Here is a 19,688-nt window from a genome sequence, read left to right as displayed (position 1 = left end):
CTTGCCTTCAAGAGAACTAACACTGTGGCATCATATCCTTGCCCTAGCTCCTGCACACTTGTGTCCAAAACTACACCACATGTAGCCAAATCCTCCAGCCTAGCCTACATGCGGTATATATCTGATGCTATTATCTCTGCTGGATCAGCTGAATAATAATAATCTTCAGGAAGACTCACTTCCTCTTTCTCCACAAGACAGAGGGTTCCACAACCTCAGTAATAATAATAATCTTTATTAGTGGCACGTGTAGACTTACATTAACACTGCAATGAAGTTGCTGTGTAAATCCCCTAGTCGCCATACTTCCCTGTCTTTTAGGTACACGGAGGGAGAATTCAGAATGTCCAATCACCTAACAAGAACATCTTTCGGGACTTGTAGGAGGAAACCGGAGCACCCGGAGGAAACCCACACAGAAAAGGAAAGAATGTGCAGTCTCCGCACAGAATGGCCCAAGCCGGGAATCAAGCCCGGGACCGTGACACTGTGAAGCAACAGTGCTAACCACTGTGCTGCCGTGCCGTCCTTACATAAAACGATAGAGAGGAAGTAGAGTTTGTTTGTGAGCGAATCATTCTGGCTGCATTTCAGTCACAGAAGTTCAATGTGCACTCTCCTGCATTCTCAAACCACTAGCGCCCTCCACCTGTTCCCCCATTACAGGGAGGCTGCTTGTCTGATTATGATGCTCAAGTGGCACAAACACTGCTACCGGAGTCAATAGCAACAAAAGCAACCTACACTCTGTGCTCCCAATTCCAGGCCCATCTGATTTCTAAACCAAGTTCATGGGCCAGATCAGATTTTAGGGACATGGCAATCGATTTAAACTGTAGTGGGTGAAGTTAGGGAAGGTTCTACCACATAATTTCATGTTACCCCATTTCCTATTTAATTATTTATTTATTACTTACAGCTGAAGGACCCGTTGTGATAGTGACACAACTTCCGAATGAGGGGACAGGACAAACTGACTTTAATGTCACCTTCACTCTGAGCAATCTGACATTCACAACAGATTTACAAAACCTCAATTCCTCCTCATATAAATCCACATCACGCCATGTTATCAATTCGGTAAGTCTATACTGGAATTGTACATTATTGATCGATGGGAATCAGAAATGATGGTGTGCTCCTCTCTCTAACACGTTTACTGTCGACTTTTTTCAAAGCTCAACAAGCTGTACAGAAAGAGCAAGATAAAGAAAGCATTCTCAAATTGTAAGCTCGCATCTTTCAGGTAGGACTCTGTTCATTACCAGCATCAAAATATTTATACAGAAGCTTGTTGTGAGTTTGGTAATGCCTTTGTTACAAAACTTAATTTGTTTAAAACAAATGTTGGAAGTATTTAGTAGGTCAGTCAATTGAAGACGCACACACGTGCACACACACACGTACATGCACACGCAATAGAATAATTTTAAGATATTATGAAGATACAAGGAATATGAAGGCAAGACATATATTTACATTCTAAAGGTGTTGAGGTAGAAGAGCTGCTAAATTCCCAGAAGGAAGACGATAAATGATTTTCATTGGAATAGTGTCAAAGGCCATTGGTAGAGAGGTTGGAGTGGGAGCAGAATGAGAAGGGACAGCAATCCCAGAGTAGAAGTGTTCGGCAATGTAGTCATCTGCAATTAAAAGTCTTGCTTTTTTCAGTTTATTAATCTTTGAATTTTCCTAATTAAAATAATGGCTATTATCAGATTGCACCACTATGTAAAGAAATACTGAAAATGAATCTTGATCACTTGACCGTCAATGTCAGTATACAGTGTGAATATAATTGAGGTATGACTGCTTTGGAAATTAGACCATGCCCGCTGTCCAAAAAGGTTAGGAGGGGTTATTGGGTTAGGGGGATCGGGTGGAAGTGAGGGCTTAAGTGGGTTGGTGCAGGCTCGATGGGCCGAATGGCCTCCTTCTGCACTGCATATTCTATTCTATTCAATTCACACTGAAGTCTGCAGTTACCCTTGTCAAAGTTCATGGGAGTGGGGTTCATAAGCTGGGCCTGTGAAGAGGAGGCTAAAAAGGAATATAGATGGGTTAAGTGAATGGGCAAAGATCTGGCAAATGGAGTATAATGTGGGCAAATGTGAAATTCCACATTTTGGCAGGAGGAATAAAAAAGAAGCATATTATTTATCTATGTGAGAGATTGCAGAGCTCTTAGATACAGAGGGGTCTGGATGTCCGAGTGCATGAATCACAGAAGGCTGATATACAGAGACAGCAAGTGATTAGGAAAGCTAATGGTGAGAGGAATTGATGACAAAAGTAGGGAAGTTATGCTTCAGTTGTCCAGGACATTAGTGAGGCCACATTGGGAGTGTGTGTACAGTATTGGTCTCCCTTTTTAAAGAAAGAAGGACATGTGTTAGAAACGGTTCTGAGAAGGTTTACGAGACTAATACAAAGAATGGGCAAAATTGTCTGATAAGGGAAGGTTGGACACGTTAGGTTTGTATCCCCTAGAGTTTAGAAGAGTAAGAGGTTACTTGATCAAAACCTTTAAAGATCCTGAAGGGTCTTGGCAGGATGTGGAGAGGATGTTTCCACATGTCGGAGAATCTAGTCTTAGGGGGTCATTGTTTAAAAATAAGGGGTCGCTCATTTAATGAGGAGGAGTCTTTGAATATTTATGAGGCAGAGCTAGATAGATTAGTCATGAAAGCACAGGCACAGAAATTTAAAAATTCCAGTAGTCCACAGTGTACATGAGGGCCAGGCAATTTATCTGGACAGAGCTCTTTCTGCTGCTATCTGCTCAATAGTAAAATGCTGGACAGGGACAGTCTGCTTGCCTGGAGCCTTTCTCTTATGATGTCATGATGTGGAGATGCCGGCGTTGGACTGGGGTGAGCACAGTAAGAAGTCTTACAACACGAGGTTAAAGTCCAACAGGTTTGATTCAAACATGAGCTTTCGGAGCGCGGCTCCTTCCTCAGGTGAATACCTCGCCATTCACCTGAGGAAGGAGCCGCGCTCCGAAAGCTCGTGTTTGAATCAAACCTGTTGGACTTTAACCTGGTGTTGTAAGACTTCTTACTTATGATGTCAAACAGTGAGTGAGGGCAGCATGGTAGCATTGTGGATAGCACAATTGCTTCACAGCTCCAGGGTCCCAAATTCGATTCCAGCTTGGGTCACTCTCTGTGCGGAGTCTGCACATCCTCCCCGTGTGTGCGTGGGTTTCCTCCGGGTGCTCCGGTTTCCTCCCACAGTCCAAAGATGTGCAGGTTAGGTGGATTGGCCATGATAAATTGACCTTAATGTCCAAAATTGTTCAATATTGGAACCACAGAAAACTTTGGGTGCAGAAAGAGCCCATTCAACCCATCATGTTTGCATCAGCCAAAAAAAGAGAAAAAAGTAAATTAGCCACTTTAAAAAAATAAATTTAGAGTACCCAATTCATTTTTTCCAATTAAGGGGTAATTGACATGTCCAATCCACCTAACCTGCACATCTTTGGGTTGTGGGGACGAAACCCACGCAAACATAGGGAGAATGTGTGGACTCCACACGGACAGTGACCCAGGGCCGGGATCGAACCTGGGACCTCGGCGTTGTGAGGCTGCAGTGCTAACCACTGCGCCACCGTGTTACCTATCTAGCCACTTATTTTAATCCCACTTTCCAGCGGCCGGTCCGTAGCTTTGCAGGTTACAGTGCTTCAGATGCAGATCAAGGTACTTTTTAAATGAGTTGAGCATTTCAGCCTCAACCACCCACTTAGACAGCAAATTCCAGATGCCCACCACACTCTGGGTGAGAAGATTTTTCCTCATGTCCCCTCTATTATTTTCACCAATCACCTTAATTCTATGCCCCCAGTAATTGACCACTCAGTTAGAGGAAACATGTCTTTCCTGTCTACCCTATTCAGGCCCCTCATAATTTTGTGCATCTCAGTTAGGTCATCCCTGAGCCTCATCTGCTCTGAGGAAAACAACCCTTTCCCATCCAATTTCACCTCATAGCTGCAATTTTCAAGCCCAGGCAACATTCTTGTAGATCTCTGCACTCTCTTCAGAGCAATTAGGTCCTTCCTGTAATGTGGTGACCAGAACTGTGCACAAAACTCCAGGTGCGGCCTAACCAGCATTTTAAACAGTTCCATTGTCACATCCAGCTTTTGTATTCAATACTTTGCTCAAAAAAGGAAAGCATTCCGTAAGCTTCCTTGACCACCTTGTCTACCTACTCTACCACATTTAAGGACCTGTGGACATTCACTCCAAAGTATCTTACTTCCTCATCCCCTCTCAATATCCTCCTGTTTATTGACTATTCCTATGCTGTGTTTGTCTTCCAAAATACATGGGGGGAGGGGGGGGGGATGTTCCCGGGGGGGGGGGGGGGGGGGGGGGGGGCGGGGGGGGGGGTGCGGGATGTTCCAGGCCTATTCACCATAGGCACAAAACCCATTATAGCTGCAAACTCCCCTGAGACATAATGGCATTTACGTTAGGGAGATCTAATATTTTGGGGAAAAATTCCACCCATTATCACACACTTTTCTGGATTGTATTCCATTTGCCACGTCTCTGCCCCCTTAACCAAACCTTTGATGTCATTCTGGAGTCAACAGCTATCTTCGCTATTAATTACACGGCCAATTTTTTGCGTCATCTTCTCAATCATCCCATTTAATTCTAAATTATTAATGTATATAACAAACAGCCAGGGCTCCAATACTGAACCCTGCCACAGTTTTCCATTTGCAAAAACATCCATTGACATTTGCTTCCTGTCAATGAGCCAATTTTGGATCCAAGCTGTCACCTTCCACAGTATCCCATTTGATCTCTTTTCTGACCAGTCTGCTAGGTGGGAACTTGTCAAATGCCTTACTGAAATTCATGTCGAGAACATCCACAGCACTATATCATAGAATTATTTTAGAATTTACAGTGCAGAAGGAGGCCATTCAGCCCATCGAGTCTGCACCGCATCTTGGAAAGAGCACCCTACCCAAGGTCAACACCTCCACCCTATCCCCATAACCCAGTAACCCCACCCAACACTAAGGGAAATTTTGGACACTAAGGGCAATTTATCATGGCCAATCCACCTAACCTGCACATCTTTGGACTGTGGGAGGAAACCTGAGCACCCGGAGGAAACCCACGCACACACGGGGAGGATGTGAAGACTCCACACAGACAGTGACCCAAGCCGGAATCGAACCTGGGATCCTTGAGCTGTGAAGAAATTGTGCTATCCACAATGCTACCGTGCTGCCCTCACTACCCTCATCAATTCTCCTTGTTACTGCCTCAAAAAATTATATTACGTTAGTAAGACATGATCGGCTCCGAACAAAACCATGCTGACTATCCCTGGTCAATTCACGCCTTTGCAAGGAATGATTTATCCTGTCTCTCAGAATTATTTTCACACCAGACTGACCGGCCTGTAATTTTCTGGCTTATTTATCCCTTGCACCCTTTTTTAAATAACGGTACAATATTCACAGAGTTCCAATCCTTTGGGATTTTAGTGCCAATAATAAATCGGTGATTTTCACGCATTCATTGTTCCTTTCCTTCCACAGGCCTGGAAATCGAGGCAATACTAAGGTTGAAACATCTTGTTCTTTTAAAAATAATCCCACTGTGAAAGAAGTTGATGCAGTCACTGTTTATAATGAATTCAGAGACAACACTGAAAAAGTCACTGCATTAGGAAGTTATTCACTGAATGAAAACAGCCTCTATGTAAATGGTATGTCCTGATACAAATTAAATAATAAAACTTGAGCAGCAACTATACTGGGCAAATATCTCTGCCTCGTGACACCTCAAACATGAACCGTGATCAGGCGGAGAATCGGGCGTCCGGCCAAAGTCAAAGTCCGTGCCCGTTACCAATTCAGGTGCCATGCTCCGGTCCCTCGCTGGTGGCGATAATGAGATTTGCGACAAAAGTCTGCTCCGCCCTTCGACGATGCTCCACTCAGGTGGAGGTCTCGTGGGCAAGAATTACTACAAGTGTTTGCAAATGTGGACTGGGCACCATGGCAGAGGGAGTGGGAGGCTAAAAAAAAAACACTGAAAAAATGTTGGGCTTGCTGGAAGATGGCTGCTCTGGGCCAGGGCCAGTAGAAAGTAATGACATGGTGCCAGTTATGTGGACTTGGATGTCCCCTTGGTATCGAGGTGACCTGGCTCAGACTACTTTTCCAGCAGGTTTGTCTTTTAAACATACCCCTTTGGCGCTACTTACAGACTCCTGGCTGCTTACACTGCTGAGTGCTGCCTGTGTCCTTTAAATGATCAAAAGGCCTCTGGTGATCTGGGAGCCCATGCAGGCCGCCCCTCTGGAGACCCTCGTAATCCAGATGTATCATCAAGGGACAAGCACAACCAGGAGCACGACCAGATGTTGGCACACCTCAGAAGCGCTGTCCCATTGCAGAGGAAGCAGGGGATCCGCTGAGCTCACCTCAACCAGAAGACACCTCGACCGCGGCATATGGAACCCTTCCTGGTTTTCTGCCGCTCTCAAGACAGAGGGTTCTCCAGTGACTCCCACCCCTCCGGATCACCAACTGTCTCCTCCTGGTGAGACTGGCAGTGCTGACTGCCTCTTCTGCCACTTCCCAGGCAATGTTCAAGAAGTCAAGATTGAGTCTGCCGCCCACGCTGGATAGGAAGATGTCCCTCCACTCCTTACTGGCATGGAGCTGTGGGTCTACCTTGGACCCCCAACCTCAGGACAGGTCTTCTCTGAGCCATTGTGGCGGCTGCAGTGATTGTGTGGTAAGTGGAGCATTTAAAAACAGCTCCAGCTGCCAGGCTCTTTATCGCTAACTCCGTCACCAGCAGTTAGAATGGCCGCTGGGCCAGGTATTGCTCAGAATTTGCGCCAGCAGAGTACTGGCCCATTAGCATGTCTGCTAATGAATAATCAAGAAACAGATCATGAGAACAGAAGTTGTTAAAAAATTATTCAATATAGATTACTACCTTTCGTGACCAGAGAGGAGTCCACACGAGAGGGATAAAGGAACTTGTTTTTATTAATAAACAATTATTTACACAATACGCTTTGGGTCCCGGGTTTGACTGCTCTGCTCGACTCCCATTCAGGCTGAGCTTTTATCGCCAGAGTCCATAACTGCTGATGGGCCACCGCCCCTCAGTGAGGAAGCTCATATTCTTAGAGGTTGATGGCGAGGCTAATTGGTCCGTCCCCGTAGATCTCACATGGGTTATAACACACCCAGAAGGTGAATAGGTATTATGGGCAGAATGTTTTTCTTCTGAGTGCTGCACAGCCAGTTTTTCTCGCCATATTGTTCAGCACTTAAGAAGAAAAAATTCCTTGAGGTGTGCCAGGGCGGGACCTGAAAGAACATGCAGCATCGACTTTCCAGACTTTAAAAATGGCAACCCAATGTCCAATTTAAAAAAAAACAAGGAACACGCTCCTGCCACACTATGGGGCACTCCAAAGAAAACTGTGCACCCACCACCCCCACCCCCCCCCCCAGCACTGTCCCTTGACACTGCATTCTGGCACTGTTCCCAGGGCATGACCCACCCATGTCCCTCTCCCTTACCGGTGCAGCACCAGCACGTTGCCCCAGATCTGTTGTAAATCTCGTCTAAGTGGCGTCACATCAGCAAGGGAGAAAATCCCAATGTGGGAAGGTGATCCAGTGGGAAAGCCCACTAATGGGAAGATACTGTATTTAAATGAGGTTACCAACCTTTCTGAGTGGGAAACCCGTTACGTCAATGGCGGGCGGGGTGGGGGGTGGGGAACGATCGCATCGCAAGATCTCACCGTCAAGAATCTCCCTTATGGCCTCTCATGGGATTTTGTACCCACGTCGCCAATTGCGCCCGCGTTTGCTGCAGGGTTACAGTCTCGGCCTCCACGTCTAATTTTTAGAAACATAAAATTAACTTTGAATGTTTTTTGTCGTACATTTCAGAACTTCAATAATAAGTGATATTCTTGCTGAAACTGTGAGCAGCATATTTACATTTCTCATCTTAATTTCAGGTCATCGAGAATCAGAACCAACTACGTCACCAGCTATATCTTTACCTGCAGTCCGGGACGGGGACCTCTCATTTGAGCTTAACTTCACGATAATAAACAGAAATTTTACTGAAGCACTTAATAATCCAAATTCCCCGCAATATCGAGGCATTGCTGCCAATGTTACCAGAATGGTAAGGATTATCTTCCAGACACTGTTTGAAATGTAAGCTTTTTGTGCAGAAGACCAGATGCATTAGTTGATTTCAAAAAAAATTCTCACTGGAGAGTTATTGAATTCCTGACGTGTGATTGAAAAAATAAATTATAATCGATTTCATGGATCTTGGTTTCAACATTGTAAGATTCATTTGACATTTCTGAATGCAATCTGAACTTACCAAAGTGTATATTTTTCAGCTCACAGGATTGTTTAAGAAGAGCTCTTTAAAGAACAACTACCGCAATAATAGAGTTATAAGACTGAGGTAAGAGGATTTATTGTGCTTGTCGGAAATCATCGAAATAGAGCAAAAGAAAAGGCTTTGGCTGCCCCATCACCAATCCTGATCTTTCTCTTCCCTCCCCTCCACTCAGTCCACTGACCTGATCATGACCCAGAGTCCTCAACCCTATGTGGATTGCGAGTGATCACTCCCCAAGTTTCTGGTTACATCTTCCTGCCACGAGTTTCAGGTTCCGTCCCCCAGCCAGGCACTCAATCCAGCCAGATGTTGGGAATTAACACTGCTGCCTCAGAGCATCAGGGACCTGGATTCAATTCTGCTCTTGGGTGACTACATGTGTGGAGTTTGTACATTCTCCCCATGTCTGCGTGGGTTTCCACTGGGTGCTCTGGTTTCCTCCCACAATCCAAAGATGTGCAGGTTAGGTTGATTGGCCGTTCTAAATTGCCCTTAGTGTCTAAAGGTTAGGTGGAGTTACGGGGATTGGGTGGGCAGTGGTGGGGGGGGGGGGGGGGGGGGGCTCTTTCAGAGGGTTGGTGCAGACTTGATTGTCTGAATGGCTTCCTTCTGCACTGTAGGGATTCCATGCTTTATTCAAATGTTCCTGTGTCAACCCTGGGGCAGCACGGTAGCATGGTGGTTAGCATAAATGCTTCACAGCTCCAGGGTCCCAGGTTCGATTCCCGGCTGGGTCACTGACTGTGTGGAGTCTGCACGTCCTCCCCGTGTGTGCGTGGGTTTCCTCCGGGTGCTCCAGTTTCCTCCCACAGTCCAAAGATGTGCGGGTTAGGTGGATTGGCCAGGCTAAATTGCCCGTAGTGTCGTAAAAAGTAAGGTTAAGGGGGGGGGGGGGGGGGGTTATTGGGTTACGGGTATAGGGTGGATACGTGGGTTTGAGAAGGGTGATCATGGCTCGGCACAACATCGAGGGCCGAAGGGCCTGTTCTGTGCTGTACTGTTCTATGTTCTATGTATACAACTCTGAACAGGGGCATAAGCCCAACATCAGGGTTTAAAACTGTTTTCTGATTCACTACACTGTGAACCATGTCACATGGGGAGCAACAGACATGAAATGTACAAAGAACAAAGAACAATACAGCACAGGAACAGGCCCTTCAGCCCTCCAAGCCTTTACTGGTCATGCTACGATCTTGAGCCAAAACCGTCAGCACTTCCTAGTTCCATATCCCTTTATACGCATCCTATCCATGTATGTCGAGATGCCTTAAAGATGCCTAAGTGACAGAGTGCATCCTGAAACTTTGATGCAGTTTATTACAGAATGCTGAACTTCTTCAGGCTACATTGCAAAATGATACTGTGCAAATTAAAATTTAACTACATTTGTTGCACTCATACAAATATTTAGGATAAGATACCTTGATTCAAATTTGATGTGCAAACATTTGTGGTATAGACCGACTCATTGAATCTTAAATATTTCATTGTCTATGAGTTGTCTGTGCATTGTCAAGCTATTCATTCATTTATGTTACCCACATTTGTGAAAGAAAATTACATTTTCTTTAACTTTGAATATCCCCTATAGGTCTGGATCAGTTGAAGTTACCAGCAGATGTTACTTCAATCCAAATATTGGAAATGAACCAGTGACGGCAGAAAGAGTCAGGACAGAATTTGCTACTGGAACAAGTAAAACAAGCTTGCTTGGAAATGTCTACATGCTGCGCAATGACAGTTTGACAGTGGGTAAAGTATCAACTCTAATTGCCTTTATTTATAAATAGTTCATTTGAATTAGTACTTAATATGAATTAAGGCTAGTTGACTGCTGTGCAAAAAATGGACACAAGTGATTTGTTTTTGGGGCTCGGGGTCAAATAGTGATAATGAGCAGAGTTCTGAATTTGACATGGTCCAAGTAGGAAGATATCATAGATATCATAGAATTTACAGTGCAGAAGGAGGCCATTCGGCCCATCGAGTCTGCACCGGCTCTTGGAAAGAGCACCCTACCCAAGGTCAACACCTCCACCTTATCCCCATAACCCAGTAACCCCACCCAACACCAAGGGCAATTTTGGACACGAAGGGCAATTTATCATAGCTAATCCACCTAACCTGCACATCTTTGAACTGTGGGAGGAAACCGGAGCACCCGGAGGAAACACACGCACACACGGGGAGGATGTGCAGACTCCACACAGACAGTGATCCAAGCCGGAATCGAACCTGGGACCATGGAGCTGTGAAGCAATTGTGCTATCCACAAGGCTACCATGCTAACGAGTTGCTTTATTTCCCACCTACAGTAGAAGCAGTGGCAGAGTCACTGGAAGGTCAAGGTAGGTGGATGGAGGGAGTTAGCTCAATCATTAATGAGTTACGCAGATTATAAAAAACCTGGTGACTATACTTTCTCTACAAAGACACCAGGGGTGCAGTTTTGAAAAAGGCATCCCGGCTATCATTGATAATGTACAATTCATTTTGGAGTTTTTCAGGTTTTGCTCTTGTGGGAATTAGCAATAAACATTATTTGACAAAGTCAGTTAATAGTTATAAATACTAAGCCCATCAACAAGAACACTTAAAAAGAACTTTCAAAATAATGTTGCAACTAACATGATGGCTGTAAATGAGATTTTGAACAACAGGACGCTGGGTTTCATGCCTGGTGCAGTCAAAGTTTCAACTTAGCATTGAAACCAGTGTCTGTTTTTGAATTGGGAGCTAAATTCAACAGCGTTCAAAAATGGGCAATGTATGTTTGACTCCAGTTCAGTGATTGAAATGCACCATCATTCTCATGATTTTATGACCCAATCATGGCTGACCTCGTCGTTGATAGGCTGGATGCATCAGCAAGGGGCCAATAACCTGAGTGGCTAGTGTCACTTATAAAGGTAGCGTGCACATCTCAGGAAGGAGATGCATTGTCACTGGGAGCTGTAGGGTGTCAATTTGCCCTGGGAAAAATAATTAAAAATAGCACAACCGGGAGAATGACGACACATCGTTTCCAGACATTGTACTGGGTGCCTTGGCGGAGGAGTTGGAAATGAGGAGCAATGTCCTGCATCTGCACGGGGTGAAGAGGCCTCAAGGTGAATACTCAGGAGACAATGGGCTGGATTTTCTGGTCCACCAGCAGCGTGTTTTTCAGCAGCACGCCATTCGTGGGCAGCGAGATTCTTTACTCCCACTGCCTGTCAGTGGGATTTCCCATTGTAGCCACCTCATGCCACCAGGAAACCTGCTGGCGGGGGTGCCCGCCAGCGGTAAAAGGGAATTGCAATGACTGGAGAATTTCAGCCAGTGGGAGCAACTAGTCATGGAGGTGAATGGCAGGCTTCTAGGGAACTGGATGCAGTGCTGCCCACAGGTTATAACCCCATGGAGGAGGGGGAGCTGACCATTATTGAGATAGATATTTCTGAGGCAGTGGCAGTGCTTGGACGGCAACCATTCAAGATGATGGTACCCTCATACATAATGACACATCTGGCGCAGTGGTTAGCATTGCTGTCTCACGGCGCCGAGGTCCCAGGTTCGATCCCGGCTCTGGGTCACTGTCCATGAGTTTGCACATTCATAGAATTTACAGTGCAGAAGGAGGCCACTCGGCCCATCGAATCTGCACCGGCTCTTGGAAAGAGCACTCTACCCGAGGTCAACACCTCCACCCTATCCCCATAACCCAGTAACCCCACCCAACACTAAGGGCAATTTTGGACACTGAGGGCAATTTAGCATGGCCAATCCACCTAACCTGCACATCTTTGGACTGTGGGAGGAAACCGGAGCACTCGGAGGAAACCCACGCACACACGGGGAGGATGTGCAGACTCCGCACAGACAGTCATCCAAGACGGAATCGAATCTGGAACCCTGGAGCTGTGAAGCAATTGTGCTATCCACAATGCTACCGTGCTGCCCATGTTTCTCCCTGTATTTGCGTGGGTTTCGCCTCCACAACCCATAGATGTGCAGGGTAGGTGGATTGGCCATGCTAAACTGCCCCTTAACTGGAAAAAATGAATTGGGCAGTCTAAATTTAAAAAAATACATAATGACCCTTCTCCCATCGCACCACCCTCATTCGAGCTCTCTGCTGATTTCCAATCACCTCTTTTTGTGCACTCCCATCCATCCTGGCACCACAACCAAGTCATTGTTCCATTCCTCCTTCATATACTCAATGAGGTACCAAATGACAAGATTGCTTCGTCTTTGGAATACTCAGATGAGAACTTTGATGGGATATCTACTGACGAACTTTGAGGGGTATGCACAATGAAATGCTTGGTGTATTGGGAATCTAGAAAACCATCAAGGAGCATGGAGGAGTCCAGCACGAAACCAGCACATGGTTTTTCACAGAGCGTGGAGCCCATCTTTCCCAGCACGGGAGTTGTGGTCAACTCTATTTTAACACAATGTCTCATAGCTAATATCACAGCTTCCACTGCAGGACTGGGCAGCAATGGCCCAGTGTCTGAGTGCAATCTCAGACCATGTCATAAAAACTCAGCTTATTTACGTGTAACCTCAGACTGCTGCCCTTGTGTCTGTGGATTGCAGTCTTCAAAGGGGTTGGAGGGTATCACAGCAACCCTGCAATCTGCAGTTCAACAGATTTCTAGGATTGCAGAGGTGCCACCTCCATGGAGCACAATCCTGCTGTCGTCTTTCAGGGTTTCTGCACTCGTCATCCCAAGCCAATCATTCTGCAAACAAGCTGGTTGCACAATATGTCATTCAGCATGGTCCCAAACTCACAGCGCTCCGCAAGCTGGCGAAGCCTGACTATGAAGGCTGAGACAAACTCTTCATGGTCCCTCACTGCAGAGTTAAGCTTATAGTGTTAGAGGATAATCGAGGACCTTAGGTGATAATATTCTTTAACCAATTTCACTATCTAATCAGGGGGCGGGATTCTCTGACCCTCCGTGCCAGAATCACACCCGGCGCGGGGGAGGAGAATAGCCGTTCACGCTGAAAATCTGCTGCAGCGCGCTTCCACAATTCTCTGCAGACCTGCCAGTCGCGCGCGCGTGCGTGCGGTCGATGCAGCGCTGGTCGGAGGTCATTGGAACAGGCCCCCACAGCGATTCTTCGCGGTTGACTGGCCGCTCTCCGCCGGCGTGGTTTACATCTGGCACCACCCGGCGGGAGCTGGGAACCGCGGCCGTGGTGGGGGGGCAGCAAGAATCTGACTCCGGGGGGGTGGGGGGGCTCAGCGGTGGCCAGGCCCGCGACCTGGGGCCACCGATCGGTGGGCCATCGCGATCTGTGGGGGACCTACCTTACTCCGCATGCAGGCCGTGCGGTCTGGACAGCAGGACCCAGCTGGCAGCCTGAGCTGCATGACGCCACCGGGGCTCTGCTAGCCCCCTGGAAAATGGAGAATCGCCCCGGACCTTCGAGGAAAAAGTTCAGAGTGTTCTCGCCCATTTTCCGGCGGGCGTGGGGACTTAGTCCCCAAAAGGGAGAATCCCGGCCAAGGTCTTTGAGTTGGGTGCCTCCAGGACTGTGAGGTTCCTAATCAAATTGTACTTTTGGGGCCCGCAAACTTCTGCCTATCCTTGCCTGTGATCTTGTTCATGTTAAAGAAGAACCAGAGCAGTTCGATGTACTGACTCCATGACTTGACCCCGATGTCAAATGGGTCTAGATTCCCAATTAGAGACTTTTCCACTCACAATTTAAATGATTCTGAAACTTTCTGGAGCTTCTCTACTTTCTCAATTGTTCCTTCTTCCACCTAAATTCACGATGACTGTCAGCTTAGATCGAAAACTTTTATCTCGTCACCAAGTGGTGGCTTGAAACATAAACTGGAGACTTCCATTAAAAGAAAAGAGGGTTTATTAATGACGTAACAAGCAAAGAACACTATACAACATACCTTTACACGTCAGCACCCTCCCTATTGGCTGGGGTTCGTGTACTCCCACATGATTGGCCCCGAGCCGATCACGTGGTCTGTGAAACCCGACCCCTTAAACATGCCATGTTACCACACCTAGCTTTTGTTCATGGGACATGGGCATAACCTGAATAGGCAAGATTTATTGGCCAAACCTAATTTCCGTTGAACAAGTGGTGGTGAGCCACCTCTTTGAGCCACTGTAGTCCATGTTGTGAATGTACACTGTTAAAGTTGGTACTATAGAGCCATTGGTCTGAGATAGTAATGGTGGTATCGCAATGTCTGCAACTATGTGAGTTGTATTGCCCAGACTATCACAGTTGGATTAAAGGCACTGAGGATATCTACCAAAACAATCTGATATAGGTAACACTGCTTTGGGTCAGCTAAAGTTGAAGTTAACTTTTCACACAATGTCATAGAGTGAACAATCTTTTTCAAAACTGTCTTTTTTTACGTGTGGTACTGAGTAGTAAACTTCTTCTAATGTATTGTACATTTAACCAAAGGTGCCCTTAACGTTTTGGTGGCCCAGCGCTCTCCTCTTTGCTGGGCCCCCAAGTCACACCCCACCCTCTGGTGACATGGTGACCTGTCCCAAATGACAACAACCCCTACCCTAAATGGCATTAAACCCCACCCAAAATGACATCAATGCTCTCCTGATCCCCCCCACCTCAATGCTACCTGATCTGACCCCTCTTCTCACCCTCGTCGGTTCAGTTGCCCAGCTTTCTTGACTCTCAGCCCAAGCCTCTGGTTGGGTCGCCCCGCTTCTCCCCAAAAGCCACGTTGGTGCCTGCCTGGCTCTCGCACCTCCCAACTGCTCACCTCTTGCTCAGGTTGGGAGGGGGCGCGGTGGCAGGTGGAGCTTCAACAACCGCACATGCTTCTGTCTGGCAGCCTGGCTGCTGTTGGCTTCATCTGGCCTGCCGTGCCATCTGCTCTTTGTTTGTTTCATTTTCTAACACCCGGCCTCCTACAGCCCTGGCCTGGAGGTCAAGAGTCGCCCCGCTGCTCTCCTCAAGGGCCGTTGACCAGTGCCTCCTTCTTGGTCCTTACTGAAGGCCCCACAGGCCCGTACCCTGATGTAAGGTCGCCAACCTCACTTTTGCCTCAGGCTGCCGAGCCCAAATGCCGAAGACCTGGCTACCGTTTCACAAAAGGAAAGTTCAAAAACTCACAGCAGACAATCAGGAGATCTGTCTGAACTGCTCTCAAGTCTCCACCACTCCTCAATGTCTGGGATAGTATTTTCCTGCCCTCTGGGGCTCCTCCAATCAGAGCCAGATGTGGTTCTGCATTGCCTGCTGATAGGCCCAAGAATGTGCCTTTTTTGAAAATTCAGAGCTACCAGGCTCTAATTGGTTCTCCCACAGCCACCTGTCAGTATGGGGCCTCCCCATTAGCCAGGGCCGCACACTGCCATGCTGTGTGTTTCATTGTAAGTCCACCTTTGCATTTAACTTCATTCAAATTAGGCCATACGAGGGATAATTGCATGAATTTGTGATCCCCGTGAGAACCTTGCTCGGAGAATCAGAACTATGGTGCTGTAGCTCTATCTCATAGTCCAGTTCCTTTTACCTACAGCAGCCCCACTGGATATACAAGATTGCAGAACTACCCCATGTAACTCAAATTGACTGGACATTTCACACTTAAGTAAATTATTGTACATCATCGCAATGAGAAGATTTTATTCAATTATATTTCGCTATTAATTGTCCTGTATCCTGTATTTTCTATGCAGAGGCTAAAGAACCCATCTCTCCCAGCAAAATAGAAATTCCATATTGGGGAATCATACTCATCGTCCTAGGTGTACTTTTCGTTCTACTTCTGCTCTTCCTGTTGGGTTTACTGGTATGTACATTGGATTTTTCAATATTTTGCACAGTCCTGAAGTCTAGAAATGTACAGTATGTAATGGAAAATTGACTGAACAAGAGCATTACGTAGGCATGACATATAAAATCACTGGCCAACTCAATCATAAAATCATTTGTCTCTAAGGCTTAATAGCACAGAATTATCATTATAATTTCAATTTAAGTGCTGAATAAATTCTATTACTTTCGTTTTTCGAGAAAACCTGCTCAAAACATGAAAATGGGGGTTGGTAGCACGGAGCAGGTCAGTCAGCATCTCCAGAGAGAAAATACCGTCAATTTTCCAGGTGGGTCCTTTCTTCAGATCTGGAAAGAAAGACAAGCAAATAAGGAAGAAAGGGCATCAACAGACTCCATCATACCACCAGCACCACCCACTGTAAAATATCTAAAGGTCATAGAGAAGGTCTGAAGTGACTGAAGTCAGCATTCAGACCTCAGCTTAACAGCATATTACCCAAGGAGAGAAATAGGACACTCTTCCTGAACTCAGTTGGAACATGGTGTGGGGATGCCGGCGTTGGACTGGGGTGAGCACAGTGAAGAGCCCGACAACACCAGAATAAAGTCCAACAGGTTTGTTTGGAATCACTAGCTTTCGGAGCGCAGCTCCTTCATCGGGTGTGTTGGAACAGAATAGGAGTCAAATTCGTCAGTTGGAACAGAATAAGAGCCAAACGTTCATGGGTCAGTGTGGGAATAGGAGGGGAGGTTGCAGCAGTAAGCTATACTGAAATCATAATCATGCTTACAGAAATAAAGATTGCAGCATGAAATACAGAACATTAGGTTGGAGATGAGTGCAAATCATTACTCCCTGTGCTTGGAATGTATTTTTTTCCCATTATCTGTCCCCAGTTAATTACTGTAGAGTCACCCTCATAGTCAGCAATTTTGATGAAGAGAGTATGGACAGGTTATTCCATTCTGGCAGAATCTTCGTGTACATTTGGCTTTTCACGTGTCTTGTGGTTACACTCCTAACCCTGGCTGATTTTCCTGTGTCACGGGTCATATTTCACGACAATGGGCCTTGAATCCCTATTGCAGCCCAGTTTTGTTGGAGGCCAATTATTTTTACATAAGTGAACTTGTTGCATGACCAAAGCTGCCATTTCAATTGCTTGCCTGTCCCAACAGTAATCCTAAGTACCAGAACTGCCGTGTGCTTTCTAGGTGATATAACTCTGCAGGAGGCTAGGGGATCTGCCACCTCAGAGACCCTGGGGCTTCACCTGAGTGTGGTCTGTGGATGGAGCTACCCCCTTAATCCAGAGGCTCTGGGACATAAATACCTCTTGGGCCGGGCGCCAGCGACCCTTCAGGAGGAGAAGGTGTAATAAATATTTGAGCTTCTTACAGTTAGTGCTTCCGGGTGGTCATTTGCCTGGGACATTACACTATGATATAAATAACAGAGGATATCGTGTTTCATTTCAATTTTCTCAGCCCTATTAGAACAGATGTATTCTATTTCCTAATCACTTCCAATGAAATTCCGAGATGTCCAATCTTCCCCTGCCACGGCTTCACAGGTGAGCCAGTGTTGGTCAAACAGAAAATTCCAACTTGCATTTGGAGAAATAGTTGCCGTAAATTTAAACATCGTGGCAAATGACAGTAAACAACACTAGCCATACCTCCTAAGCCATCAATTGATAAAAGTTAGGAGAGAGTGTTGATTAACATCAGAATGTTATTCCCGACAATATTTGATTTCAGTGGGCAAAAGATTTGGAACTGCTTCAAATCATTGGCTGTGGTCATTAATATTTCTGTTTTCAGTGCCATGTACTGCTGCTCCATTAGTGCGAGCAGCAAAACACGTAGATTGCCCATCACAGTAAATTGCCCTTCTGCTATACAACTTTAAAAGAGCAATGTGTAAAATAGAACCGTTCTCTAACAAAGCAGACTCAACATAGAAGAGCTTAGCCATACGCAGCTGAAGATGAGTGTATTTTGGTATTATTTAGGCAGCATTTCAAGTATTATTTATAGAATTACCTAATAAATTATAATATTTCTTGTATGTTTACTAATCAACAATATTTTAATCTTACAGATTGCATTCTGTTTGAAAAGAAAGAACCATGCATCCTACGATGTGATGCAAAACCCTTCTGGCTTCTACTTTCTGCATCAAAAATTCTACTGATAAGAAAAACTGACAATAAAAATTAATCTTGGTAATAAGTAGCAACCATGCAAAATAAAGTAGGTTCAAGTAGAAATAGCATAGGACAGTTATGTAGCCATATGGAACCAGTCTAAAATCAGTTATATGCTGGAACTCTTTACATTCCTCTTGGATACATTAAAGATTATACTTGAAGAAAGCACTCAAGAAAAATATAGATTTTATATCGGTGACGGAATGTTCAGGTATTAAACCAAAAACAAAACAAGAAAAATGTCAAATAGTAGAATGTGTTTTCTTTATGGATGTTTCATTTGTGAATCAGTTGCCATAACTTATTGACACTAATCAGACCTCTTCTGCATTTTCTTAAATGTTACATTTATCTGTATTGTCTTTACACAAATTTCAAGGACGTGAAATTTGACAATAGAATTACTGTTGTGCTCAAATGTTTTGATCGTATAATTTTAGTAAACTATTTAAAATAATTTTGATGACAGAAGAAATAGGTCAAAGTATTTATAAAATTATTATTTTTCTGGGTGATGAACATTTACAAAGCTGTCTATTTTTGTAAATCCTTTCATGTAATGAAATCGAAGAATAATCTACTCAATTAAACAATTGTTGAGACTGTATTTAATTAATAACAGCAGTGTGTTGTGGATCAGATTACTATACAAAATGATCTCGGGAGCCCACAGGTACAGAACAAACGTTTATTGACCAACGCTTTGGGGGAGCATTACCCCAGAGAATGTCTCTGAAGCAGGACCCTACCCAATTGAAAAACCATGAAATATTTATACATTGAGAGTCATGTGCGCAGTACGTTGCTTAAATTTGAACATTGCCTGCCTTAGGTTTATATTAAACAATTTGCAGATTTTTACGTGTATGCTATCTCAAGAATTATCTGTCTTGCCTACCTCTTAGAGGCTCCTCCTAACCTCTTGCTACTTTCAGGCTCAGCCTTGCACTGCTAGCTTTGTCTGCTAAATCAGGTCTTTGAGGTAGTACAGACGTCAACAGGCATTCAAAATACTGATATGGGCCCTGGAGATATCTGAGGCTTGACACCAGCTGGCTGTTTACCCTTGTAAGCATCCAGCTAGTAGTGCTTGCCACATCAGCATGTTAGCTGGGTGATGTCTTTACCCTAAACTTGTGGAATTGTACATATCCTTTCTAATACAAGTTTTCAAATCCTTCTAAAAGTCCCTTTAGTAGATTACATAGATTACATAGATCTCCATGTCCCATTTGACGTAATC

At 45.2% G+C, this 19,688-nt stretch overlaps 1 protein-coding gene across 1 annotated transcript in view; it reads left to right on the top strand.

The window, feature by feature from the left end:
* LOC119952933 (mucin-16-like) overlaps positions 1-19,312 on the top strand; it is a 306,095-nt gene extending 286,783 nt beyond the window's left edge. Inside the window, exons 180-187 of the mRNA XM_038776568.1 lie at positions 920-1,080; positions 1,179-1,246; positions 5,576-5,745; positions 8,035-8,207; positions 8,434-8,501; positions 10,033-10,193; positions 16,133-16,245; positions 18,337-19,312. Coding sequence (XP_038632496.1) covers positions 920-1,080; positions 1,179-1,246; positions 5,576-5,745; positions 8,035-8,207; positions 8,434-8,501; positions 10,033-10,193; positions 16,133-16,245; positions 18,337-18,429 — 1,007 coding nt within the window. The 3' untranslated portion in view covers positions 18,430-19,312. The remainder of the gene's footprint in view (positions 1-919; positions 1,081-1,178; positions 1,247-5,575; positions 5,746-8,034; positions 8,208-8,433; positions 8,502-10,032; positions 10,194-16,132; positions 16,246-18,336) is intronic.
* Positions 19,313-19,688: the final 376 nt, after the last annotated feature.

Source organism: Scyliorhinus canicula, chromosome 18 (genome assembly GCF_902713615.1).
Source record: "Scyliorhinus canicula chromosome 18, sScyCan1.1, whole genome shotgun sequence".
In the NCBI taxonomy this organism is placed as follows: Eukaryota; Metazoa; Chordata; class Chondrichthyes; order Carcharhiniformes; family Scyliorhinidae; genus Scyliorhinus; species Scyliorhinus canicula.
The sequence above is the reverse complement of the archived record's forward strand: the minus strand, read 5'-3'. Positions and strand labels throughout refer to the sequence as shown.